The sequence below is a fragment of the Rhinatrema bivittatum genome, chromosome 2, assembly GCF_901001135.1.
Source record: "Rhinatrema bivittatum chromosome 2, aRhiBiv1.1, whole genome shotgun sequence".
Lineage (NCBI taxonomy): Eukaryota > Metazoa > Chordata > Amphibia > Gymnophiona > Rhinatrematidae > Rhinatrema > Rhinatrema bivittatum.
This window is the reverse complement of record NC_042616.1, coordinates 600,610,737-600,637,387: the sequence shown is the minus strand read 5'-3', so window position 1 is coordinate 600,637,387 and position 26,651 is coordinate 600,610,737. Positions and strand designations below refer to the sequence as shown.

The window sequence follows — 26,651 nt, the reverse complement described above, 5'->3', positions numbered from 1 at the left end:
GGGGACATATGATACAGGTCTATAAAATTAGTGGCATGGAATAAGTAAATGTTTTTGTTCTTTCAAACAGTACAAAGACTAGAGGGCACACGAAGTTACTAGTTGATACATCTAAAACTAAGAAAATTATTTTTTTACTCACATAGGCTCTGAATTCATTGCTAGTGGATTTGGTGAAAGCTAATAGTGCAGCTGAATCTTAAAAAAAAAAAAAAAAAAATTAGACAAGTCCCTGGTGGAAAAGTTCATAAACCATTAAGGTGGAGATGAAGTAATCCACTTATCTGTCCCTTGGGATCCTGCCAGGTACTTGTGACATGGATTGGCCACTGTTGGAAATAGGATACTGGGCTAGAAGGACTTTTGGTCTGACCCAGTATGGCAAGTCTTATGTACTTATGCAATTTATTACAAAATGATTTTAAATCTGTAATTGCTTGCGTCTGTATGGCAGTGTTCAACATTGTTGGCCTTATGGAGAAAGCGCCCACCTCAGAGTTGTCTCTAGTCTTGCTTTCCTTTAACAAGGGAATCACAAGCAAAAGCTGATCTTGTGAATGCAGTGTTCATCTTGGAACATAGAAATGTAAATATCTCACACAGATATTTGTTTTACATTTGTTAAAACTTTGAACACTAACACCACAACCTTAAAAGTGACCCTGGAAGCAAGCAACCAATGTAGTTTTAAAATCAGGGCAATATGATCAGAAAATGCACAAGGAATGATTAACTAGGCAGCCACACTGTATTGCAGTTGAAAGGAAACTTGTTTCTTACCTGCTTGCTTTCATTTCTGGAATACCACAGATCAGTCCAGACACATGGGTTTTGCCTCCCCACTAGCAGATGGAGACAGAGAAGAAAAGCTTTACTGACACTTCTACTTAACATAGGGTGCCACCTGCTGTCCCTTAGTATGATCTATACCCAAACAAAGGTGAGAGAAAAACATAAACCAACTTCGCCCCCTCCCCCAAAATGGAATAGGGGAAAAGTTGAACCTGCAAACTGGAGCCCTATCGTCTACAGAGAGGATTAAAACTCCCAGACAGAAAAACAATTTCTCTATCTACACCCAACATACACAGAGCAGTCTTTCCAGAGAGGGTGGAGCTCTGGATTTGTGGCATTCCAGGATCGAAAATTAGCAGGTAAGAACCAGTTTTCCTTTCCTGTTCATACCCCAGATCAGTCCAGATGCATGGGATGTACCCAAGCTCCCCTAAAAAGGGCGGAAATCTGAAAGATCTGCTCGCAGCGCACCCTCTCCAAAATCAGCTGCTTCTGGCGCATGAACGTGCCGTCTGCATTATCTTGTGAAAATTTAGAGAATACCAGGTTGCTGCCCAACAGGATCCTCTGTGAGGTCACCAACTGACACTCAGCCCAGATTGCCACCTGCACCCTACAGGGAATAGGACGCCCCTTGCAAATATAAGCAGACACAATGGCCTCCTTTAGCCATCAAGCCATGGTGACTTTACAGACTTTTAACTCTTATTCTTTCCCCCAAACCACACAAAAAGATGAGTGGACCTTTGAAAATTATCAGAAATCTTCAGATAGCGCAACAGTATCCAACAGACATCCAACAAGGGGAAAATCCCACACATGCAGAACAGAAGATTCTAAACTCTGAAAACTCAAAGAAAGCATCCCCACTAGACAGTGCTTGAAGCTCTGAAACCCTCCTGGCCAAATGGCCACAAGGAAGATTACTTCCTGCATAAGGTCCTTTAGGGACACCACCTCCATGGTTTAAATGGAGGATCACAGAGAACCCATCACACAAGATTAGGGTTCCACAAGAGGAATCCTTTCCTCATCTGAGGACGTAAATACTTCACTCCTCGAAGAAAACGGACCACAACCTGATACAGTCATGGATATTCCATGTACCTTACCTCCAAAACAGCCCAAAGTTACCACCTGTATTCTTAAGGAATAGAATGCAAGCACTTTCGGAAGACTGTTGCAAAAAAAAACAAAACCCCAGAATGAGACACATTCAATGGGGAGCAACACCCTCTCTGAGGAACCGTGTCTCAAACACCTTCCACCCCTAAACATAAGCCAAAGAAGTGGAAGGTCTCCTAGTCTGCAACCAGGTGATAGACTTCCTCTGAAAAGCCTTTTAATTGCAAAAGGTTTAATTTACAAACTGAGCTGCAAGACCAAACGAGCCGCCTGAACCAAGAAGATTGGTCCTTGATGGAGTAACCTGGGACCGTGCCCAAGCCTTGAGTACCATTCTCTGACAAATTCACTGTCCATAAACTACAGGCGACACAGCCACTCCAGATCTACTAGGATCACTATCTCTGGGTGCATCTCAACATCTTAGCACCCATCCTAATAGTGGCCCAGAGGAAAGACCTAAAACAGAATCCCATGGGGCCACAGGAGAAACCATAGCATTGAGCCCCTCCACTCTGACCTGCCTGCCTGCGACTCAAAATGCAGGATGCTTTGGCATTCTACTTTGATGCCATTAAGCCCCGCTGCAGAATGCCCCATGTGAAGCAAAGAAGCACCCTTGCCGCCTTAGTCAGCCCCCATTCTCTGGGGTTCAGCACTGGTCAAATGAGAGTTTGCTCCATGTTGCTGTCACCGGTGACAAAGAACACTACTAGTACCACCAGATGTGACGCTGCTCAGCGGAAAGGCTCCTGAGAGACCGAGACTCCTGGCTTCCCCCCCCCCCCCCCCCCCCCCCCTGTTGGCTGATGTAAATTATCACTGGTACACTCTCACCACTCAATCATGGAATTGTGGAAAAAAAGAAAGCAACGTGTTGCAAACTTCCCTCGTCTCCAAACAACTGACAGACCACAATAACTCCCCACTGAACATAGATCCTATGCCGCCTAATCCTGGTAAATGGCTTCTTAAACTTAGACAGGTATTGGTGTTCACTCCCACCCCTTCCAGGATTCCCAAATCTACACTCCTCTTCAAGAGAACCACTAGGAGAGACAGGACATGGATTCCTCCCATAGTGGTAACCACAGTTGGGATTCCTCTGCTGTAAAGGTTCCATTAGTACAGAAGTGCCCTCTGAATAGGCCACATAAGCATGAATGCCCAGGAAATGCGATCTAGCTTAGATGCCATAGAACCCAGGACCCGCAAATAATCCTAGACTCTGAGTACCTAAAGCCACCATAACTGGCTGACTTGTGACAGCAACTTCAGCACCCTGTCCTCCAAGATAAACACTTTGCTGATTCTGGTATTGAAGCTGTCTGCTAGTCACTCTAGTAACTGGATTGGAACCAAGTTATTCCTTACCAGATTCACCACCCAACCCAGGGTTTGTAACATCTGCAGACATGTTGAACTAACTGCTGACATAGTTCCTTTGACTTTGCCCAAATTAGCCAGTTGCCCAGATAAGGATACAGTGAAAAGGCTTCCATTCGTATCACTGCGGCCACTAACACATCACCTTGGTGAACATCAGAGGTGCCGTTGGCAACCCAAGCAGGATCACATGACCCTGAAAACTATCTTCTTTGATGGGACAATGTAGATATGCTTCTGTGAGATCCAGAGAACCCAGGAGCTCTCATTTGCAGATGGCTGCAGTCAAGTGTAGTGATACCCCTCAGAAATGGGGCACTTAGAGCCGCATGCACCTTCTTCAGAGCTAGAATGGGCCAATAGGCACCTTGCTTCTTCATTAAACAGAAAAACATCCTCTGCCCTACTCCTCCACAGGTAATGGGACAATCACCACCAGGTGTCAAAGATCTAGTGTGGAGCAAACCACCTCTTGTTAGGTGTGGGAAGTGCACAAAAAGTTCATGTAGAACTCACTGACCAGACGAACAAATTCCAAGGCTTGGCAGTCTCTTAGGACTTACTGGTCCGTTATCTTAGTCCACTCCATTGCACAAGAGGGCTAACCATCCCATTGTGACCTCCAAAGAGTAGACCAGCTGCACTGCCTTGCGCTTTTATTCCCTCCAGCATCGGTACTGAAGCTGCCACAGATGGGTGTATGTGATTCTGGAAAAGGCGCAGCTCAACAGACACTTCTGAGAGGAGAGTCCCCTACCTGGCCGATACTCCCATGGGAACTCTTCTTGTTCCTCTTGGGCTCAACTTTGGCTAAGGGATCCACTCAAGAGCTTCACTAGCTGTTCCAGAACTTTGCCAAGCAAAAGCTTGCCTTGAAGGAAAAACTGCCAAGCTGCGAGTTGTACCACAAAAAAGAATTCTGGCCAAAACAACAAACCTCCATGTCCACGCTGGAAGAGCACAGTAAGTTGTACAAGCATCCACAATATACGGAACAGAAACCTTCAAACTCTCTGCCTGCTTGGAGGAAAGAAGATTGCGCCCCTTTACCTGAAGCTGCTGAAAGCCCAGCACAGACCAGTAGCAAAAGACAGCTGCCTACGGCTGCCTGTGCACCCAAAGTCAAGACCCCCAAAACATCTTTTGCAGATATATTCGTGCCAGGCCACAACTCAAAAAAAAACAAACCCTGGCGAAGGGCCCTAAACTTTGCCTTGGGTATCCTTGACAGCCATGCTCTCTTCAAATGGAAACCAACACCAAGGGCACTCCATGTAACCCTTTGAAAAAGGCTGTGACACCTAGTCAAGCAGGGGATATAGATATACCATCGCTTTCTACAGAGTCTATTTCAAGCAAGGCCTATTGGATGGGAAACTTAATGGGACCATAGGCTCCTCGAAAATAGGGCTTTTCCCATCCTTTACTAGAACCAATCCACTTGCCATACACCCCAGTGTACTAGGGACTTTAATAACAAAAGGCAGTTCGCCCATCCTGAACAGCCAAACCATTTCGGAGTCAGCTTTCATCTTCTTTGTTTTTCCCCTCTGGGAACAGGAAGGGACCATAGAAGGACCAGAAACCATCCCACAGGAGTTACAACTCAAAAAGGGCCCCTTGGGATCAGTATTCTAATACAGGAAATCATTTGAGCCTAAGCAGGCCATTTCCAGAGCACTGTTAGAGCCTTCGCTGGTGAACCCCTGCACTGCAGGAATAAAAACCAATATGGCTGCTATTACCACACTGCAGGGAAAGCCCAGAAGTACCTGTCTCCGCAATTCAGAGCTTTCCTCTTCCCAGCTGGCTTCCTTATACTTGCAGCAGCATTAACAGTCCCTGAAATGTTTCAGTCGATGCTGACACAGGCTCCACACAGCACTGAGGCATTAAGATGCACTTTGTCTCTCCATGCCTTGCCATATTTCCCGCGCTCAGCGGGAGCTGCCATGAGTCCCCAGAACGGCAACAACGATCAAGAGCCACAAGCCCTGCACCTCCACCTGCTTCGCCGTACTTCCCGTGGTCTGCAGGAACCGCAGAGATGAGTCGTGAAACAGGCCATTACCACCAGGAACAGCTGCGGGTCTCACTCATAATCGTGGGGAACTATTTGCCAGGGTCTGACACAAAAACTGGCACTGTGCAGCTAACACCACACATCAAGCAGCTGAGGTTACTCTCTCCACCACATACAAGCTGCTGACCTCTGTCCCCACACCGCTGGATCCTTATCAACCCAGCTAAGAGTGACCCGACCAGAGTTGAAGTACTGATTGCCCTGTTCAGACCTTCCAGATCGTTTTGTTTTTTTTCATCAACAAATAGGATGATAGGCAAGGAAAACTCAATTCTCTTATCTGGAGCACCCAGGAATAGGCTGGCAGCAGCACAGGAGGAGAGGAGGCAGAGGAATGAGGGAGCCAGCACCACTGGTTTTCACTCCTCAGGATAGGACTAAAGCACCAAAGGATCACCCTTTGCTCATCATCCCTCAACCAGGAGGTTCGCCCCCACTAAGGGACCTAACCACTTCTGGGAGTAAATTGTCCATCTAACCAGTTGATTGCAGGTTTTGCACCTCTGCCATCTGCTGAAGACAGAGAAATATTGAGGGACTGCAGGTGATACTTAAGCAGTGTCAGTAAATCTTTTCTTCTGTCTCCAACTGCTGGTAGGGAGGCAAAACCCATGCATCTGGGGTATGAACGGTTAACTGATTCTGGGAAAACCTTCATAAACTGATTTGCAATAAACCATGGATTTAATTAGGTTCTGAACTACTGTCCCAAAATCTGGAGCAAATAAAATGTACTTCAGACACATTACTAACTTCAATTTGAAGAATGCTGATTTTAAAACTGACCTTATCTGGGGTTTTAGCAAACGGGGATACAATACATCCAAATCTCAAACCTGTGTAGAAAATTGTTGTCAAAGTTGGTGGTACTAGGGGTTGCAGAAGGACGATCTATCAACAAAGCTTCCGATTTAGCCACATTCAATGATTTGTTTCAACCAGATGTGGATAGCATGTAAATATTTTGACAATGTAACGGTAAAGTTAAGTTCTTAGATACAGGGCAAATTAGCTGCACATCCTAAGTGTAAATCTTAAAATAAATCTCCCAATTAGCAATAATTACACAAAGGGGCAGCATTTAAACGTTGAATAAAATGGTCAAATTTTGTGAAACCCTGATTTTAAAGATGTACCAAGCAGCATACTGCCTATCCGTATTTACCTGCTGCTTACAACTGGTCAAAAACATTTGAACAATCACACTAGTCACATTAGTTACTCACAATATTATATTCCATATGAAAAATCCCAACTCATGACAATGCAAAAACCCACCCTAAATATGCTAAATTGTTGACACAGAACCCCAAAACATTTGAAACCATTCTAAAACCTTTTAACTATCTCAATAGCAGCAAGTCCTTCCAACAAAATCATAAAATGACCATGTCAAAAGCAGCAGAAATATTTTAAGAAAAACATAATACAACTATCTCGGCCGTCTATGTGACACAAAAGTAAGTCCCTTATTGAAACCAGCAGTGTTTTTGTGCTGTGATCAACTCGACATCCCATTTGATGACAATTTAAAATAACTTCTAGAAAATCCATTGTACAGCTCTTAGGCTAAAAGGGCTATATAAAATATATATAGCTAGAAGTCTAGCATGACTATATCTAATTTCTTCTTCTGATTTCTCTCATCCTGGATTTAGTGATATAGTCAATAGATTCAAGGCAGTTTACAAAGATATAAACATAATCGTTAAAAACCTATTCATTATAAAAATGATAAAACATCTAAAGTACAATGTGACAAGGCAACTGCAGATAAAATACAACTAAATACAATTGTCAGACTGGATCGCCAGATTAAAAAGGTGCATCTAAGTTTCTTAAAACTTTTTAAGAGGTGGTTCTTAGTCAAGAAGGGGAGTTCCAAAGAACTGCAGCAGCAATAGAAAATGTGCATTTGGATAGCCAAGTTTGTTTCAGTGATGGAACACTTAACCTATATTGGCTTGACCACAGCATTCAAGATGGTGGAAGGTAAATTTTCAGAAGGGTTGTTCTGGGTTTGAGTAATTTATGAATAATGGTGGTGACTTTATTGTACTCACCAGTAGTTTGGGGGCCAAGGCTGGTGTCTGACTTATCTTATGATGATTATTAAATATCTTTTTGAAAGTAATCTTTCAAAAGGCAGTGTAAATAAATTTAAGTGGCTAATGCATCGTTCGTAGATGGTGCACATGAAAATAGGATTAGAGCAGTTAAATTAACAGATTAGATTTGTGTGCCCATGTGTAATCCATCATAAATGGCAAGTGTGAGTACATTCACATAGTTAATTGACAGATTATATAGGACGACATTGTATATAACTCATAAGATATTAAATGCAAAAGCTAGTGTCACTCTTACCAGGGAACGCTTGCCCAAAAAGCCAAGTTTTCAGTTGCTTCCTGAAAGGGATGTAGTTTTCAGTTTGGCAAAGTATTTCTGGTAGAGAATTCCACAGGGAGGTGGCTAGTCCAGAGAAAGCTCTTTGGTGTTGGAGAAAGACTTCTCATGATGACCTTTGAGATCTGGTAGGTGTGTAGTGTTTGTTCTTCAGGTACTCTGGGTCATTTCCTTTCAAGGCTTTGAATGTTAGGCATAGGGTTTTAAATTTGATCCTGTTAGGGTACTGGGAGCCAATGAAGTTTTAGTAATGTGGGTAGGATGCCATTTAGAACCTAGTAAGTGTGCTACAGCATTCTGGATTAGTTGACGCCAATGGAAACCTTTTGATTGCTGTGTTGTAGCAGTCTGAGATGTCATGGCATGGACTGTTGTGGTCAGATTTGTCTTCTCAATGTATGGTGTGAGTTTGCATAGCTGTTGTAGATGGTGGTAGCAGTTTTTCAAAACTGCTTGTTTGAGGTAACATGGATAATTCAGAGTCTAGCATGATCTTATCAGGTTTAGCTGTGTCACATCAGCCACAACAGCGGTGGGAAGAGACAGACAGATTTTTTCCACTCAATAATATATAACATTGTTTTGGGTGGTGAGTGGGTTGGTTATTTTGGGGTTTGTGATGGTTTGCTCAGCCGTTTCCTCCTGCTACTTTGCGCTTCCAACTTAATCAAAACTGGCCCCTGTTAGGGTTACAGTGCCATGAGCCTTCATTCACTGTTTCACCCAACTCATGGAAACTGTCATGTATAATGGAACTCCAGAATTGTATAACCATGTTGGGTGGACCATGGCTCCTTCTGGAACCTGATAATCATAAAGCTGAGTCTGGCCACTCAGTGCTACTATTATGCAATGAAAGACACCCCCCACCCCAGGACTCCATGTTTAATATGTAATTATGGTACTGCACTGATAGGATGTGCAATCAAATTAAACAAGTGTTTGCTAACACTGCAGCATTGCAGCTACAAACCACCAAGGGAGCAGAAATGTGTGCATCCAGTCGGGCTCAGGATCAAACCTACATCTTCAGAGTAGTGCACAGCACTACCACTGAGCTAGCTAAATTGTTAAATTTTAACTTGCATTACAAGTCACCTACGCCATACGTTTCCTGTGGGTGCCCAAGTAGTTCAAAAAGATCCCAACAAGAAAACAAACCCTTCTTTCACTCATAACTATGCAGAGGATTGGTACTGTCTCAGTGGGCATTCATGTTATACATCTAAGTAATTTAGATTTTGATTTTCCAAAGAAGTGTTAATAAATACGATAAAATATTCAGGGAATTAAGGATAACAACCAGAAATATGAGAAAACGATGTAAAATCATTATAAATTGAGAGAAACAGCCAACAGGCCTCTAAAAATGTTTAGTGAGGGTTCTTGCAATATAGTGAAATAAAACAGAAGGTATTATTTTGCTATTCACATAGCACTAGCTCAGTTCCTAGTAGGGATGTGTCTTAAAAAAAAAACACAACCCCCCCCCCCCCCAAAAAAAACAAAAGGCAACAACTAAGTTCATATGGGGGGGGGGGGGTAATAAGTATCGAACAAATATTTCAGCCTAGCAGGAGAGTGTAGCGTAAAAAGTGCAATTTGCCAGTTTGGGATGGCAGGTTTAAAATACAGAAAGTAGCAGCTAGATCGAGTTATTCTGCAATGCCACAAAAAAATGTGCAAATTAAGTGGCCTTTGCTATGGCTGGGGAAACCAGGGTGCAACCTAAGTCTTGTAGTATGGTCTCACTATGCATTAAATGCAATTTTAATTTGATCTTACAGAAAATCCTAGAAAAGAATTTAGAAAGTAGTAATATTGTATTGCAGGCATTTGTTCTGTATTTTGACCTTTTGTGTCTGTCACATTTGGTAGCTGAGCACAGAATATGGTGTTAACAAAAATAGATTCTGAATGACTACTGTCTTTGAATGTTCTGCCTGTTTTTTTCTTTGTACAATTTTTCAAGACATTTGATAATCACCTGCATGCAGCCCAAATATACTACTACAGATCTGCTTTGTTGGCAATCACAAATTGGCTAGGAATTTTAAGAATGGTGACGTGCATATATTTTTTGCTTTATATCGGTCCAAAGGAAATCTAATTTTAAAAATTGTTCTCTTACTGCACTGTATATAATGATCTGAGCTAAAGTTAAATTGCTTTATATAGTTTATGTATATGGCATCAAAGCAGATTTGAGTGTCGCTAGCTTATTTGCTTTTCTGTCTATAAACGTGGCTTAACATGTATTTTTATCTTCCTAGGTGGTTCCATCAAGGTCCCAATCCATACAATGGTTCACAGGACTGGCTTTACTCGGGGAAATACTGGGATAGAAACTACTCTAACTTGCCAGACATTTATTAAAATTACTCCCATTTAACCCCAGGTCAAATATGAATGTCTGCACATTTAAAGACGCAACCAGATTTTCATGTTTCTACATGTCATCTCTTAAAAATTCAGTGTAATTAGTGTCCTGCATGCCAGCTTTTACTACTACACCCATCGGTTACGATGGTACTGGATCAGTATGTTATCCCCTTTTTTTAGGGGAAAAAAAATGCAACAGCAATACTACTTCAAGGTATCATTTTCTGGGATGAAAACTACCTAGGAGGGGAAGGTAAAAAGTCCTCTGCCTAAGATTTATGTACACTTTTGGTCTGTGTAAGACTACAGCAACTGGAAAACAAAGTTCTCTTGCAAAAAAGCCTATGTATCTCCAGATTTTTAATTTGTACGGTCATATTTATAAAACTTCCTATCTTTGCACAACTACTGAAATATTTTAAGCACAATTAGAAGCTGCAATGGAGTACTACAGAATCGGAAAGGGTGTACCACGTGGTAAAACTGAATTCTTCATAAAGAGCTTTCCTTTTTAAATATTCTAATTACATCCCTCCTTTTCTGCCATTCCTAAAGTTGGGGAGAGGATAGTAATGTTGCATTCCCTTTTAAGAATATGGGTTAAAATGGTAACACTATAAGCAAAATATTCCATGTTCATTTTTGTGCTGTGCTTTGATTTGAATTTGCTGTTATGGGGATTTTTTTTTTCTTAGTACCAAAGTGATTTTTTTCCAGAATAAATGGGGTTGGGGGAATCTCTACCAAGTCCGGATGAAAATTTACAGTGGTAAAAAAAAAAAAAAAAAATCCCCCAAAACTGTAATGACTTAAATTGTGTGTTAGAAATATTGTGGTAGGTGCTTAAAAGCTAACAGTACAGAATGATGAACTTTTAAATAAATAAAAAGGAAAAAAGTGGTGATATAAGAACCACTGAAGAAATGAAATTACACGTGTGTATGTACTCTCAGTATCTGAAAGTTATTAATGGGGCATTTGCATTTCATCTGCCAGCAAGGCACTGTATAGTTGAAATACACAATGTATGACAAACTACTGTATAGATCCAAATAATGTTGTGCCCCATTTAACTGGGGTGAATTAAATCTTCTAGAAATATGTATTTATATTCTAAACTAGCAGAAAGCTGCAGGAGGACTGGTTGCTCTTGCATAATGTTTTAATTGTTGTATTGAGATTAATAAAAATGTTGAGAATCATGGGATTTCAAGTACTGCTTAATAAAGGATTTAAAATGAGTTCAGAAGTTGGAGTGGCTTTTGTTGCAAATGCAGTCTTTTGCCCTGCTCCCTTTCTCCCAATACACACAACAAAAGTTTTGAAGATGAGGAAGGAAGACAATTTCCTGTCCTAAAAAGGCATTCTTCTGAAACAGGCAATATAATACCAGAAAACATGTTTAACTTCCACTGCATTCAGGCAGGCCAATCCATACCAGTGGGGTTATGCACCTCTACCAGAGATGGAATCTGAGTAAAGCTGACGTCATGGAAAAATAGCCCTGCCCCAACATCAGCCCACCAGTATTCTCCATCTTCAGGATTGCTTGTAGTAAAAAAAAAAATAAAGGAAAATTTAAAAGTTTGGAAGCACCCCTTGAGTTCCTGAGGTGACTCCAGTGGGTCCCTCCCTTAGTTGAGCATCTTGAGTCCGGCAGCCTAGTCAGGCATAAAAAAAAAAAATTTGGAGAATGAGGGAGGCTCAGCAGTAAGGCTCTTTGCCCTCTCCCCCTGTAGCCCGAGACCCACTTTTGCTCTCAGCCAGGGAGGGCTGAGCTCAGGTAAAAGAAAGTTAAAAAGGTGTAGAGAGTAGGGAAACTTTATTTCCCCTCTTCCTTTCCTTACTAGGTAGTCTTCCCTTGGCGTTGGTTGGCATTTCCCCTTCTTCCCTCACTTCTCTGGGGAGTTTAGTGAGTTCCGGAGGCATGCAGGCTCGGCGGGTTGAACAGCCTTTGGCTAGGCCCCCACTCCAGTGGCATTTATTTTCCCACACAGCAGCATGGTCACATGCACACCTACTTGTGTGCATAAGACTGCAGTCTATACATATGTGCGTAGGTATGCACTGGGTTTCCTGTATGCATACTCCTTTGGCTTTTCAGTGGGTTTGTGTGTGTATACCTTATTTTTAGGCACACATGTAGTTGCATACAGTACAGTGAGGGGATATATGGTGCTAGTGACAGAATCGTAAGTGCCTTGCAATCTGTGGCTTGCCATATAAGGGCAATACAGCCAGGACATTTTGTGATTCTATGTCAGCATTGTCTGGATGCTCGATTGCCTATTTTGCTGACACTGGTCCATCCTGTTGGACAGAGGGGATTTGGGCTGTAAGCATCACAATGGGGGTGTCCCCCCTTCTTTCCTGATGATATCTTCGGGAGCAGTTCTGTCAGGAAGCATCTGATTTGTGCTTATGGGGCCTGGTGTGGACCCATCCTCCTTTTCCTGTGTAGAATTTTTCCAAGGTCTACAGACGTTTTTTGCAGGGTTGCATGACTGAGGCAGCAATTCCTCCTAAATCGGGTTCACGTGCTCAGAGTTCCACCATGGGCAAGAGCCATGAAGTGGTCCCTGGTGATGTTCAGGAGGATGTAGATGAGGATATGTCACATTACTCTGATGGAGATTTTGGTTTTTCCCCTCAGGAAGAAGGAGAATTTCCCTCAGATTTAGAGTTACATAAGACACTGCTCCATTTCTTTCATAGAGATGAGTTGCCAAGTCTATTGTCTGACTCTGAAGACACTTGGTGGGGGTGACTCTAAGGGTGTGCAAAAGGACTCCATATTAGTTAACCTAAACAAAGCGCCATGTTTCTTTCCCCTTCTAGAGGCAACTCAAGAGTTGATTGACCTTGGAGAGCTCCAGAGGCAAACTTTAAACGGGGGTGCACTTTAGCAGGTCTATACCCCCTTGGATCTGAAGGCAAGGGAACAGTTACATTTCCCAAAGATGGATGTGCTTGTATGTTCTGTTACCAAGCACACCAACATTCCCTTGGAAGGAGGGGCAGCTCTAAAGGATGCACAGGATAGGAGAATTGAGGCTATCCTTAAGCAGGCCTTTGAAGTCATGGTGATGAATTTACAAACTGCTTCTTGTTGCTCCCTGGTGGCTCGAACTAGGCTGTATTTCTCACAGGAGACTAAGAAGCGAGGTCGGTTGGCAGAATGGTAATGCCAGCAGGAGCTGCAGCCTTAGCTGATGCAGACTGTGACCTTGTTTAAACTACTGCCAGAGGGGTGGCTTCTTTGAGACTGACTAGGCGTTAGCTGTGGCTGTGAAATTGGTCAGAGGATACCATCTCTAAGTCCATCTCACAAGGTTACCCTTTAAGGGTTCTCTTTTATTCAGCAGTGAGTTGCAGAAAATGGCAAATAGATGATGGGAATCCCAGATTCCTCATTTTGTCAGAGGATAAAAAAACTGGCCTCGCATCCCTTTGGGACAAGAGGCCACTCTAGAGATTATAGGCATTTTCACCCTTATAAGAGGAGTGACTACTCGAAGGCCTTATCCCTTTGGTAGATCTCAGTCCTTTTGGCCCAGAAAGACTTGAAAGGATATAGGCTCCAGGAGCAGAGCATCCTGACCTTCACAATGAAGGTGTGCAGGCTCATTGCTGGTGTAGGAGATGGGCAGTGATCATTTATATGGGGCTGCATACCCAGAGAGTTCAAAGAGAAGGCTGGCACTTCACATATAATTAACCACTTAAAACCTTGATTTTCTTCCTTATTATAGAAAACACTTAGTCTCTCTTTCTCAATTATACTCTTTTATTATAGAAAGCAAAGTAGTCAGAATAGGAAATACAGGAAAGAGAGTTTTCCTGGGAGTGACTTATATTTATTTATTTATAGGTTTTTATATACCGATAGCCGTTTGCACATCGTATCGGTTTACAGATAACTAAAACTTTTTGACAGTGTCATTATACAGAACTTTTGGCACTGCCATTACATAGAACAGTAAACTTTGCATACAAGAAATAAACATCAACAAACAGTAACTGGGTAACTATTTACAGGGAACGAAGGTTCCTCAATTGGAAGCAGTGACATATAATAATATGATAATAGTGACATATCAAAGCCTTCTCAGTTTCTTAGTTCCATATCACATTCTTGTATATAGATTTCTCTCTGGGGTGGCCCCTCTTTCTTGGAGGGGAGGTTTATTGAAACTTGCTAATACTAGAAAATACCAGGTGACTTTATCTCTATCCCGCTCTCAGTAACTAGACCTTGAGTTGCAGACAGTTCCCTATGTAAAACTGCTTCTGTTTCTCTTACTCATAATTGTTTTGCCTGTTAAAGACAAATTCATTCCTTTCTCTTGCACAAAACTGTTCCGTTAATTTCATCATGTAACCATTTAAATCCAGAATATTATCATTCCCCTCTTGAAGAATTAACACTTCTAATTCTTCATACCAAATGCCTGTACCTGGCATTACCTATTCTAGTGGTAGATTACCCAAGTCTCTATACAAATACATCAAGATAGTGGAAACTGAAAGAATTAGATTGTATTTCCTTATGGGAATAAACATAACATTGTTTTAAATTTATATTACCCTCTTTTAGACTTAAACATGGCTCTCGTTCTTTTATATTGCTGGTACATTTCTCTCACGCGTCTCACAAACATCACACATTCTTTGCTTACTCAGTCTCATCTTCACATTTACTCTGCATTCCCATGCTGTTCAGGCCTTCTTGTTCCAGGTATTTAACACATGAGGTAGTTTTTTCTTTTAAAGCAGCAATTAGCAAATAACCTATATTTTTCATTTTTTCCTCTTAATGATTGGGGACAATCATCACACTCAGGGCCATGCAACTGTCTTAGATTGCCCAGCATAACCCATCCTAGTGATTGGTTAGGCAGAGCTTACCAGTCTTCGTTAAATATGACTCATCCTGAGGAGGTCTCTTTCCAGGGAAGCTGCTATCATAGAGGTTCTGTGTCATATTTGACCTCTAGCATAGAGGTTCTGTGACCTCTAATGTTGACTGTATTCAAGGTGATAGACATTTTAGACCCATAAAAACAATAAACAGGTAGGCAAACACATTCACACTGCTTTCACATTCACAAGCAAAGGATCAGAGCAAACAAGAAATCACTGCCAATTACCCCTAGAAATGTGAGCCAATTTAAGTTGTTCCCGCCAATTAGACCAAATTCAATGGAAATACAACCTTGACCTTTTAAAATAGCACATACTTTGCTTTGGGATAATAACAATCATCTGTATATATGGCTGTGACAATTTATTAATAGTTTTGTTAAAATGGCTTGTAAGCACTGCATCTTTGTACCATAAATTGAAAAAGGAATCCCTGTAACTAATGGAATGACACCCATAATTGCTAATAGGGATGATTTAGGGAATCTAATGACTATTGCAATTCTCTCTGTAACTGGGAATAAGTAAATAAACATTTGGAACTACAAACAAATTCCGATAATGTGTGTGTAAGGTAAAACATTTCCCCTGAAACAAATGACAGCCCACCCTGTGGGAAAGTGCTCAGCATGCTTTGTGTTCAAATGCAAAATAATGTACTAAACCACCTGTGTGAGTCCCGCATATGAAAGTGAAGAAATTCAATAAAATAATTATATTCCCCCTAGAACTGTAAATGTGAGCAAACTAATCTCCATAGATAGAGAGAACATATCAAGCAATCACATATTAGAAATAATAGGGCTGGAAATTGCTACAAAACTCTTGGGAAAAACTGCATTAACTCAAATTGTATCATTGATTTTAAAGTCCAAAATAATGGCATCTGCAAAAAGGTATCCAGTATTGACTAGGTATCTAAGACAATCAATTATCACATGTCAGATAAAGGTCATACAATCAAACTGCATCTGGGTAAGGCATAAAACACAAATACAAAGAGAAAATCATGCAAAAGGAATAAATATTTCAGTTCATATGCAAGATGACTTCTATGGCAAAGGCATGACTTCTGTAGCAAAAGATGGAAAAGGCTTGATGGGATGATTTCTGAAAATCAGTGGCATATTCAGTTCTCTCAGTATGGTGTATTTCTCTTTTGTCATCGGCATAAGTGATATGTGTTTCAAAAAACCTAATATAAGAGCAACACAAATTCAAATTAATCAATTAGACACCATAACCTATATAAGGTTCCCACTTCACTATAAGGTGATTTGCAATAATCAGAACCACAAACAACTCAGGTACTCAGACATTACATAGAACATATATTTTTCACTGAACTGACACACATCCATTTATTGCACAAAATATTCATTCATTGCCTTCTTAATACCAAGACGGACAACACTTAACATATATTTTGAACTCAAAAATCAAATCAAAAAGTAAAATGAGACCAAAAAGTGTTTGAAAAAATGTCTGGAAAATGTTTGAAAAATGTTTGGATTGGCCAGGGTAAAACCAAAATCAGAATTCTGTTTAAAAAAAGAAAATAAACTGGAAAAATTTGGAAAAATAAAAAGTCTCACTTCTTTCATGGCAGGAAGGCGGGCCCGGGGGCATGGTCGAGGCCTCCGGACCAGCCCCCGGGACCGGAGGACGGAGCGGGGCTGCCGGCCGGCGCGCGCAAAGTTTAGGGGGGGGTTAGGGAGGGCGAAGGAAAGTTCCCTCCGAGGCCGCTCCGAAATCGGAGCGGCCTCGGAAGGAACAGGCAGCACGCGCTGGGCTCGGTGCGTGCAGGTTGCACAAATGTGCACCCCCTTGCGCGCGCCGACCCCGGATTTTATAAGATACGTGCGGCTACGCGCGTATCTTATAAAACCCAGCGTACTTTTGTTCGCACCTGGTGCGCGAACAAAAGTATGCGATCGCGTATTTTTAAAAGATCTACCCCATTATGTATAACCCGTGTCACCTCAGCTTCTGAGATAGGTTCATTCAAATAATGACTGAATTCCACCAATAGAGAAGGAAGTTGAAGCTGATCCCTGAATGCCTCCCACTTAGAAGCATCTCAACCCCCCTGTTTGGTAAAGCTGAGAGTAATAAGTATGAAAGGCTTGCATAATTCCTTCAGTGTGGGTCACAATCTGATTCTGTGTATTTTTAATGGCATGGACATAGCTAGATTCTCTAGCCGATTTAATTAAATATGACATCAACTTGCCTGATTTTTGTCCAAATTGAAACAATTTAAATTTGTAATATAGAAGGCATTTCTTAGCGTGCTGGTGTATTAACGCATTGATAGCTGTTTGTATAGAAAGAAATCCTTCCCTATAGCTTTTAGAATGGCAATGTATTAAATCCTGTTTGGCTTTCTGAAGTTGGGCAGTCAGAGCTATAAGTTGTTTGTCTAAGGATGTTTTCCTATGTGCACAAAGGAAATAATCTCTCCTCTGAGCACCACCTTGGCGGTATTCCAAAATAGAATAGGATCCTCTTTATGTTGAGCGTTCGAAAGCTCAAACGCTGCCCATCTTTCTTTTAAATAATTTTGAAAAGTGATATTCTCTACTAAGAAATAGGGGTATTTCCATTGAAAGATATTATGTTATGAGAGGGGGGTTGGTCAATTCTAGCCAAATTGGTGCATGATCCGAGATTACCACATCTCCAATCTCCGCATCTATTATCTTAAAAAAAGCTATGAGTACTTACTAAGAAATAATCTATTCTGGCATGGGTCGCATGGGCCTGGGAGATATGCGTAAACTCCTTCTCTAGTGGGTGTAATGTACGCCAGGCGCCTGTAAGATGTAGGGTTGTTTCTAAGAATTGAATTCCCTTACTAGGCATTCCCATAGCCTTAGTCGAAGAAGCTCTGTCATAGACAGGGTCTTTGACCGCATTAGTCTCCCCCTACTATCATCATATCAATGTAAGGAAGAAGCAAGGTAAGCAGCTCTTGAAAAAAGGAAGCTTGATATACATTTGGGGCATAGACATTGCACAGATTGAGGAGCTTGATTGTACTCTGTTTCTAAAATTATATATCTACCTTTCTGGTCTTTAACTTCTTTCAACACCTTGACAGGAAAAGATTTTCTGATCAAGACAGCTACACCAGCTGATCTGGTACTAGCGGAGGAAAAGTGAACTGAGCCCACCCAGCGCTGGCCTAATTTACTGTGTTCCAGATCAGTTAGATACGTCTCCTGTAGGAATGCAATATCGGCAGATTTTTTATTTAGGGCTTGCAGAATCTTATCTTTTAATAGAATTAATTCCCCCTACATTCCAGGAAAAAATAGAAGTGTTGCGGCTATGCAAAGAGATATATCAACAACAATGGCACAACAACAATGGGAAATCTTTTGAAGAGAGGCGGGCCTCCCAGCGGGCCCCCCATGCTATGATATACAGGGATAATCTGTGGTGGAAGACTTGGTACTTGCTGTGGGGGAGAACCTGACCAGTAATGAATCTTGCATGTTGAGTGTCACAATTTTAGGTAAAAATGAGTAAAAAAAAAAAAGAGTAATAGGTTTTGTAAAATCTGGGATATTTTTTTGTAGGTAAAACACAGTTTAAAGTGAAAATGAAGTCTGGGATCTTATTTCCCCAAGATTGGTAGGACCAGAAGTCCTCGGAGCAATGTCTCCAAATGAGTTTGTTTTACACATACCTCATCAGGAGGTACCATTAAAATTATCCATTGTACCTGAAGACTGGAGGATAGCAAATGTAACCCCAATATTTAAAAAGGGCTCCAGGGGCGATCCGGGAAACTACAGAACGGTTAGCCTGACTTCAGTGCCAGAAAAAATAGTGGAAAGTGTTCTAAACATCAGAATCACAGAACATATAGAAAGATAGTTTAATGGAACAAAGTCAGCATGGCTTTACCCAGGGCAAGTCTTGCCTCACAAATCTGCTTCACTTTTTTGAATGAGTTTATAAACATGTGGATAAAGGTGAACCGGTAGATATAGTATACTTGGATTTTCAGAAGGCGTTTGACAAAGTTCCTCATGAGAGGCTTCTAGGAAAAGTAAAAAGTCATGGGATAGGTGGCGATGTCCTTTCGTGGATTGCAAACTGGCTAAAAGACAGGAGACAGAGAGTAGGATTAAATGGACAATTTTCTCAGTGGAAGGGAGTGGACAGTGGAGTGCCTCAGGGATCTGTATTGGGACCCTTACTTTTCAATATATTTATAAATGATCTGGAAAGAAATACGACGAGTGAGATAATCAAATTTGCAGATGACACAAAATTGTTCAGAGTAGTTAAATCACAAGCAGATTGTGATAAATTGCAGGAAGACCTTGTGAGACTGGAAAATTGGGCATCCAAATGGCAGATGAAATTTAATGTGGATAAGTGCAAGGTGATGCATATAGGGAAAAATAACCCATGCTATAATTACACAATGTTGGGTTCCATATTAGGTACTACAACCCAAGAAAGAGATCTAGGTGTCATAGTGGATAACACATTGAAATCGTCGGTACAGTGTGCTGCGGCAGTCAAAAAAGCAAACAGAATGTTGGGAATTACTAGAAAGGGAATGGTGAATAAAACGGAAAATGTCATAATGCCTCTGTATCGCTCCATGGTGAGACCGCACCTTGAATACTGTGTACAATTCTGGTCGCCACATCTCAAAAAAGATATAATTGCGATGGAGAAGGTACAGAGAAGGGCTACCAAAATAAGGGGAATGGAACTGCTTCCCTATGAGGAAAGACTGAAGAGGTTAGGACTTTTCAGCTTGGAGAAGAGACGACTGAGGGGGGATATGATAGAGGTGTTTAAAATCATGAGAGGTCTAGAACGGGTAGTTGTGAATCGGTTATTTACTCTTTCGGATAGTAGAAAGACTAGGGGGCACTCCATGAAGTTAGCATGGGGCACATTTAAAACTAATCGGAGAAAGTTATTTTTTACTCAATGCACAATTAAACTCTGGAATTTGTTGCCAGAGGATGTGGTTAGTGCAGTTAGTATAGCTGTGTTTAAAAAAGGATTGGATAAGTTCTTGGAGGAGAAGTCCATTACCTGCTATTAAGTTCACTTAGAGAATAGCCACTGCCATTAGCAATTGTAACATGGAATAGACTTAGTTTTTGGGTACTTGCCAGGTTCTTATGGCCTGGATTGGCCATTGTTGGAAACAGGATGCTGGGCTTGATGGACCCTTGGTCTGACCCAGTATGGCATTTTCTTATGTTCTTATGTTCTTAATGAACCTTATTCATAAGCCAAGGTATGCTGGAAACAGCCTCAACCTCTCAGATTTGCTGTTAATGCCTTTCTTAATACTTGTAGTGTGCCAAAGAGAGCTTCATTCATACTATTGCCCCTTTTCAGCCCATCTCCCCCTCGTTGGTTTGCTACCTTTACTATCTCCAGTTATCTGAGCCCCTTGTCCTTTCCTTCAACCACTGCCTCCATTCTTGCTCTCGGAAACCTCCCAAATCCCTCATTTCTGCCTCCCATCCCTCACTTTCCCTCTTCCTCTCACCTTCCATCCCCCCTTCCCTCTCTCAACTGACACCCCTCCTCAACTTACACCCCTCAACATCCATCCTTCCCCTCTGCCTTTCACCTGCCCTCCTTTCCTTCCACTTCCTTACCCTACCCTCCTCCCATATTTCCCTTCTCCTATCTCACCTTTCAACCTACACCTTCCATCTTTTCCCCTCCATTCTCTCCCCCTTCAGTTTTCCCTTCCAACCCCCACCTTCCATCCTTCCCTTCTTCTCTCCCTTTCAAGCCCCCTTCAACTTCCATCCTTCCCTTACTCTCACTCCCTTTCTAACTCCCTCCTCCTCATCTTCCATCGTTTCCTTCTCCCCTTTCTCCCCCTTTCTCCCCCTTCATCTCCCTCCCCTTCCAACCCCACTCCCCCACTGCAGGCAGATAGGAGTGGGAGCCTGCAGAGACTGCTTCTAGCCCTCCTCCTGAGGCAGATTCCTCTCTCTCCTATGCAGCTCAACTTTCGAACCACATGGGAAGGAGCAGAGCCAGCAACAGGAAGAGGAAGTTAAAAGTACGTGCTGCTGGTTCCACTCTGCTCTGCTTCAAATCCCATTTGTGTCTATTTTCTGTGGACCTGCTCCTGGCCCTTCAGTACCTCTGAATATTTATTAAACAATTCTGATTTTACTCATCAGCTTCTACATATTCTTCCCCTTTACCTGTGAGTTTCAAAGTAACACATTTGCACTTCCTCCTATCACTAATGTCTAAAAAATGGTCCTTGTCCCTTTCTTTTACCGTATTAGTTGCTTTTCTTCCATTTGCATCTCTGCTTTCCCAGTTTTTCTTAGCTTTTCCAGAGATTGTCATCTAATCTTCCTCTTTCTGCCATCTCTTGTAGTTTAAAAATGCTAACCTTTTCTTTCCTTACCTTTTCAGCTACTTCTTTAGAAATCCATAATGGCCTCACTTTTACCTCTTACCTTTATTTCCTTTCCTAATGCAAGGTTAGTTGCCCTTAAGTTATTCTCCTCTCAGTTTTGCCACTGCTTTTCTACTTCTCCTACATTTTCCTATCCAGCTAATGCCTCCTTGAGGTACTTCCCCATTTTAGCAAAGTTAGTTTTCCTTAAGACCAAGACCTTTGCCTTTGAATGAACCATCATTGCCTGTGCTCTAATACTGAACCACACCATTTGGCAGTCACTAGATCCCAGGTGATCATCCACTATGACATCATAAATATTCTCCCCTTTACTATGCACCAGGTCCAGTATCGTCCCCCCTCCCACGTGGGTTCTGTTACCAGCTGACAGAACAGTTCTCCAAGCAAAGAATCCAGGACATCCATACTTCTAAAATACACCATGGCCAGGATGCCCAAATCAACATCTAGCAAATGGAAATCACCTAGCAATAGCACCGTCCCTTTCATAGCAATTTTGTGCATATCTTCCATTAAATCGCAATCCATTTCTTCTGCCTACATTTGAGGTCTGTATATTATACCAATATAAATAGATGTTCCATTACCTCTTTCCAGATTAACCCACAGGGCCTCCTCCTTACCTTATAAGCCCTGCAGTTCTGTTGCTTTAATATTATTTTATACTTTGCACCATTCCTCCTTTCTTTCTTCCTACCTTGTCCTTCTGGATTCCTGAATAGATTGTAGCCTGGTGAAACTATATCCTAGTCATGGTTTTCTATGTATCATGTCTCCACGTTTGCCTCTAAATCTGGGATTTTATTTCCCTTACTATGGGCATTAGCATACATAGCTTCCCAGATGTTGCCCTTTTTTCCCATTTCTAAACAAGTATTTAGTATTTTATTTACCTGAGGGGCTTATACTTACCCATGGGTTTTTTGGTTCACCCATTCCTGACTATCCTAGTTTAAGGCTCTGCTCAGCAGGCTTGCCAGTCTGTTCTGGCAAACATTTCGCTGCTTCTTCAATAGGTGGACACCATCTCTCTACTACTCTCCCTGTAGTCTTTCATGGTCAGAACCCTGGTTTCCTGTAGCATATTTTCATGATTCTGCAACAAGAGTTGGCAGATTTTTCAAAATTTTGCATTAATTATTTGGCAAATGTGCATAGTTTTGCATATAAATTCATACCTTATTATGCAACAAAAATCTGTGTTTTTATCCCATTCACATTGTGGTAGATCTTAAAAGCCCTGCGCGCGTAAATCCTCCCTGATTTATGCGCGCAGGGCACTCGCGCGCCTCGCACCTATTTTGCATAGGCCGCCGGCGCGCGCAAAACCCCAGGATGCGCGTAAGTCCCGGGGCTTCGTAAAAGACGGGGCGTGTCCGGGGACGCGTCGGCCAGCTGGGGGTGTGTCCGTGGGCATGTCAGGGGGCGGTCCGAGGTGGGTCTGGGGCGTGGCAACAGTTCGGGGGCGGGCCGGGAGGGCGGACCCAAATCCCCTGGCACTGTGGCCTGTGCCGGGGGATGCCGAGGTGGCGCGCACAAGTTACGTCTGCCTCAAGCAGATGTAACTTGTACATCAAAGGTGGGGGGGATTTAGGTAGGGCTGGGGGGTGGGTTAGATGGGGGAAGGGAGGTGAAGGTGGGGGGACGCGGAAGGAAAGTTCCGTCCGAGGCCGCTCCGATTTCGGAGCGGCCTCGGAGGAAACTGAGGCAGGCTGCGCGGCTCGGCGCGCGCAGGCTGCCGATTTTGCACAGCCTTGTGCGCGCCGGCGTACTTTTGTTTGCGCTGGTTGCGCGAACAAAAGTACACGCGTGTGTACTTTTTAAAGATCTACCTCATTGTTTTTAAACAATATTTAAACTATATACAAATATAAAATTTACCAAGTAAAGACATATGTTGGAAATTTTTAACTATGCAATGTTACTTTTGTTTTGAATTGAAATATAGTTCAACCCTTTTTTATATATTTTCTTGAGAATGTCCTTGTTCTTTTTCCAAATATATGAGCTTATGTATGCTGAAAATGCCCTCAGCATTAGCAGTTTGTCATACTGTTAATTACACAGAAAACATGCACACATATACCGGACACATGGTAACACAGAAAAAGAGGCTGAATTAACACGTCTGAAACTTTTCAACAGCTATACCAATCATCAAGGTTTCTAGGAACTGAAATAAATGCCTCTGCCAGATGTAGGACATCAGCAGTTGCAGTCTTCGAAAAACGCACATTCAGGTCATTGTAGCTGGTGTATGTTTAATCACATATGAAGGTGAAAAAACCTTTGTATAAAGATGAAATTCTTCTAAAGGGACATCACTTCATCCAGTAATTATATCAAAATTATCTTTGATTTAAGAAATCTTTGAGGGATTAAATATTCTGACTGCTTTCTCTATCCACTCCAACTTCATTCCTCTCTCCTTTTCAGTTCAGGACCGAAGAAAGGGGGATGGAAACAAACAGGAGAGGGTTCTCTGTAGGCTGTTTGTGAGGGGAGGCGCTGGAGCAGGAGCTGAGTCTAAAGGCAAGCAGGCACCCTATAGCTTTCTTCAAAAGGCTGAATTAAGAAGTGGAAAAGCTTCAAGAATGTTGATTCTGCAGCAGGATGTCAATTATGTGGCAACTGCTCAATTATACGGTTTCTCCTGCAGTTGCAGAATTATAGGAGCCAAGGGGCACTGCTCATGGTATCCCAACTCTCTGTAGCCCACTCAGCCAACTAGCTAATGTTCTCACAGAGAGATTTAATTTTATACTATCACCTACAGATTTTTCTTTTAAAGGGGTTTAGTAATCCTTTTAAAGCCTCTGACTTAGTCAATATACCTCCTCCTAACTAATCAGCCCCACACAAAACTCAAATAAGGAATATTTCAACCCTAGGAAAGATAGCAATTCCTATCAAGTCCAAACAAGCCTTACTTTAATAGAAGATAATGTTTAACATCTTTATTTTAATTTTACTTTTTAAATTTAAGTAAGATAACTTTTTTCTTTCAAAAAATATACAATGATCAAATACTTAAATATAGTAAAATTAACAATTTGAGGTTTACCTCTCCTTACATGAGCCCAGCTCTCAACAACTCACACAGCTAGCATCTTACTCTGTTCAAGTGGCTGATTTTGATCAGTGCAGTTAGTATAGCTGTGTTTAAAAAAGGATTGGATAAGTTCTTGGAGGAGAAGTCCATTACCTGCTATTAAGTTCACTTAGAGAATAGCCACTGCCATTAGCAATGGTAACATGGAATAGACTTAGTTTTTGGGTACTTGCCAGGTTCTTATGGCCTGGATTGGCCACTGTTGGAAACAGGATGCTGGGCTTGATGGACCCTTGGTCTGACCCAGTATGGCATTTTCTTATGTTCTTATCACTGGATGAAGATATTACCTATCCAACAAAGATCTAGGTTCGAGTCAAGGAAACTTTTCTTATCATATGTGCTTCAATGTTCATTGAACAGTCTGCAGCAATGGTATCTATTAAAATATTGGAGACAAAATCTAGTCTGCAACAATGTCCAACAATAAAATATCTTTATACTATCCATCTGTCCACAAATGGGTACTCAAAGTCATATAACATACAGGTAAAAATCAACAATACATAAAAAAAAAAAGGCTAAGCAAATACATCTGGGTGTAGATCTGAGCATCAAGCTTGCAGGTTTCTGCTCACAGTGTAAATACTGGACCACAGTGAATCCATGTATAAACAGGACATGGACGACATGCCCATTTAGGTGCAGTCAGTTAGCCACACTGAAAACGTCTGCCTGAACTTGCATATTATTGAAGGACTGAAACATCCATTTCATCAGCCTGGCTGTCATCGACAGGCTATCAAATATCAACATTAATTTTAATCTTTTTCTGCCACAGCTTGCCCTATACATATGAAAGAAGAATACAGTAGCTTCTATTACTGAGCATGAAACTGCAAGCATTCTTATAAATATTATGTGTTACAAAGTCCTAGATCATACATAATCTATAAAATCCACTTCTGGATTTAGCTAAACTATGACAAATATAACTGTTTGCATTAACACAATAATAAAATGTATAAATTATCACTCTTACCAGGTGTAGTGTAGAGTCCTTACCTAACCCCTCGAAATGTCTTCTGAAACGGTGTTCTCAGCGACCATCTCCTCCAAGGGTGTGAGCTGTTCCAGAAGAAGCCCACCCCTCTCTGGTATCTCAGACATGCCACATTATCCTGGTTAATGTGAACCGATATCTCTCCACCTGTGATTACCGTTCTGCACGTGTGAGCCTTTTGTAAGGTTGTACAGTTGCTTAACTGAACATGCCTGCATTTCTCACTGATTCCTAAGTGACACAAACAACTTCAGTGAAAAAAGGGTATCAGGATTCTGTTGATGCCAAAACTTTGTTTTCTTTTCTGATGCATTTTTTTATTTGGTTCGCTCTGCTTATGGAAACACTTATCATTGATAATATCAGGTTATATACTTTGCAGATGTCTCTAGCACCAAGACACTCTCCTTCACTCCCTATGCTTACCCTCTATTCCTTCCTCTATCATTAAGATTGTGGAGATTGGCAAGTTTGGTGTGCCCAAGAAGGTGTTTCAAGAATTCCTTAATCTCCTTCCCCCTCCCCCAGCAAGCAGCCCATCAAGAGGTTTTATAACTGAAGTAGAAGCGACCAAATCCCTGGATCTGTTTTCTTGTTCCATGTCACTGCTTAAATACCTTTCACACCTGTCATGAATATGGTTTAACATCTAACTTCATCGAAGTCCACACATTCTCAGTTGGTGGTTTGTTTAGAAGAAAATTGGTACCTGTGAAGCCTTTAGTTGTCAGATTCATCCAAGGTCTTGTGCATTTTAAATCTATCATCAAAGGCATTAATCTCTTATTAGTATTGAAGTGATTCTCACTTATCCAATGAAGCCCACCCTTTTGACTTATTTAACTTAAGTTCTTTACAGGAAAATCATATCGCTGGTGGTGGTCTCTTTAACCTTCACAAATAGTAGACTCCAAGTCTTAGTGATCCACTAGATATCAAATTTTGAAACGACAATGTGATAGCCTACACAAATACAAATTAGTGCCTAAGGTGGTGG

At 41.6% G+C, this 26,651-nt stretch overlaps 1 protein-coding gene and 1 long non-coding RNA gene across 6 annotated transcripts in view; one reads left to right on the top strand and one right to left on the bottom strand.

The window, feature by feature from the left end:
• Positions 1 to 11,418, top strand: part of OSBPL1A (oxysterol binding protein like 1A) — a 546,359-nt gene extending 534,941 nt beyond the window's left edge. For all 5 annotated transcript variants that reach the window (XM_029591150.1, XM_029591146.1, XM_029591149.1 and 2 more), the window contains one exon: positions 10,069 to 11,418. In XM_029591150.1, coding sequence (XP_029447010.1) covers positions 10,069 to 10,171 — 103 coding nt within the window. In that variant the 3' untranslated portion in view covers positions 10,172 to 11,418. The remainder of the gene's footprint in view (positions 1 to 10,068) is intronic.
• A 2,550-nt stretch (positions 11,419 to 13,968) lies between these two features.
• Positions 13,969 to 24,690, bottom strand: LOC115085295. The gene is made up of 3 exons (XR_003854789.1): positions 24,604 to 24,690; positions 22,452 to 22,635; positions 13,969 to 16,295 (listed from the first exon to the last, which is right to left on the bottom strand). It is a non-coding gene; the product is annotated as an uncharacterized LOC115085295 (long non-coding RNA).
• Between the last annotated feature and the right edge of the window lie 1,961 nt (positions 24,691 to 26,651).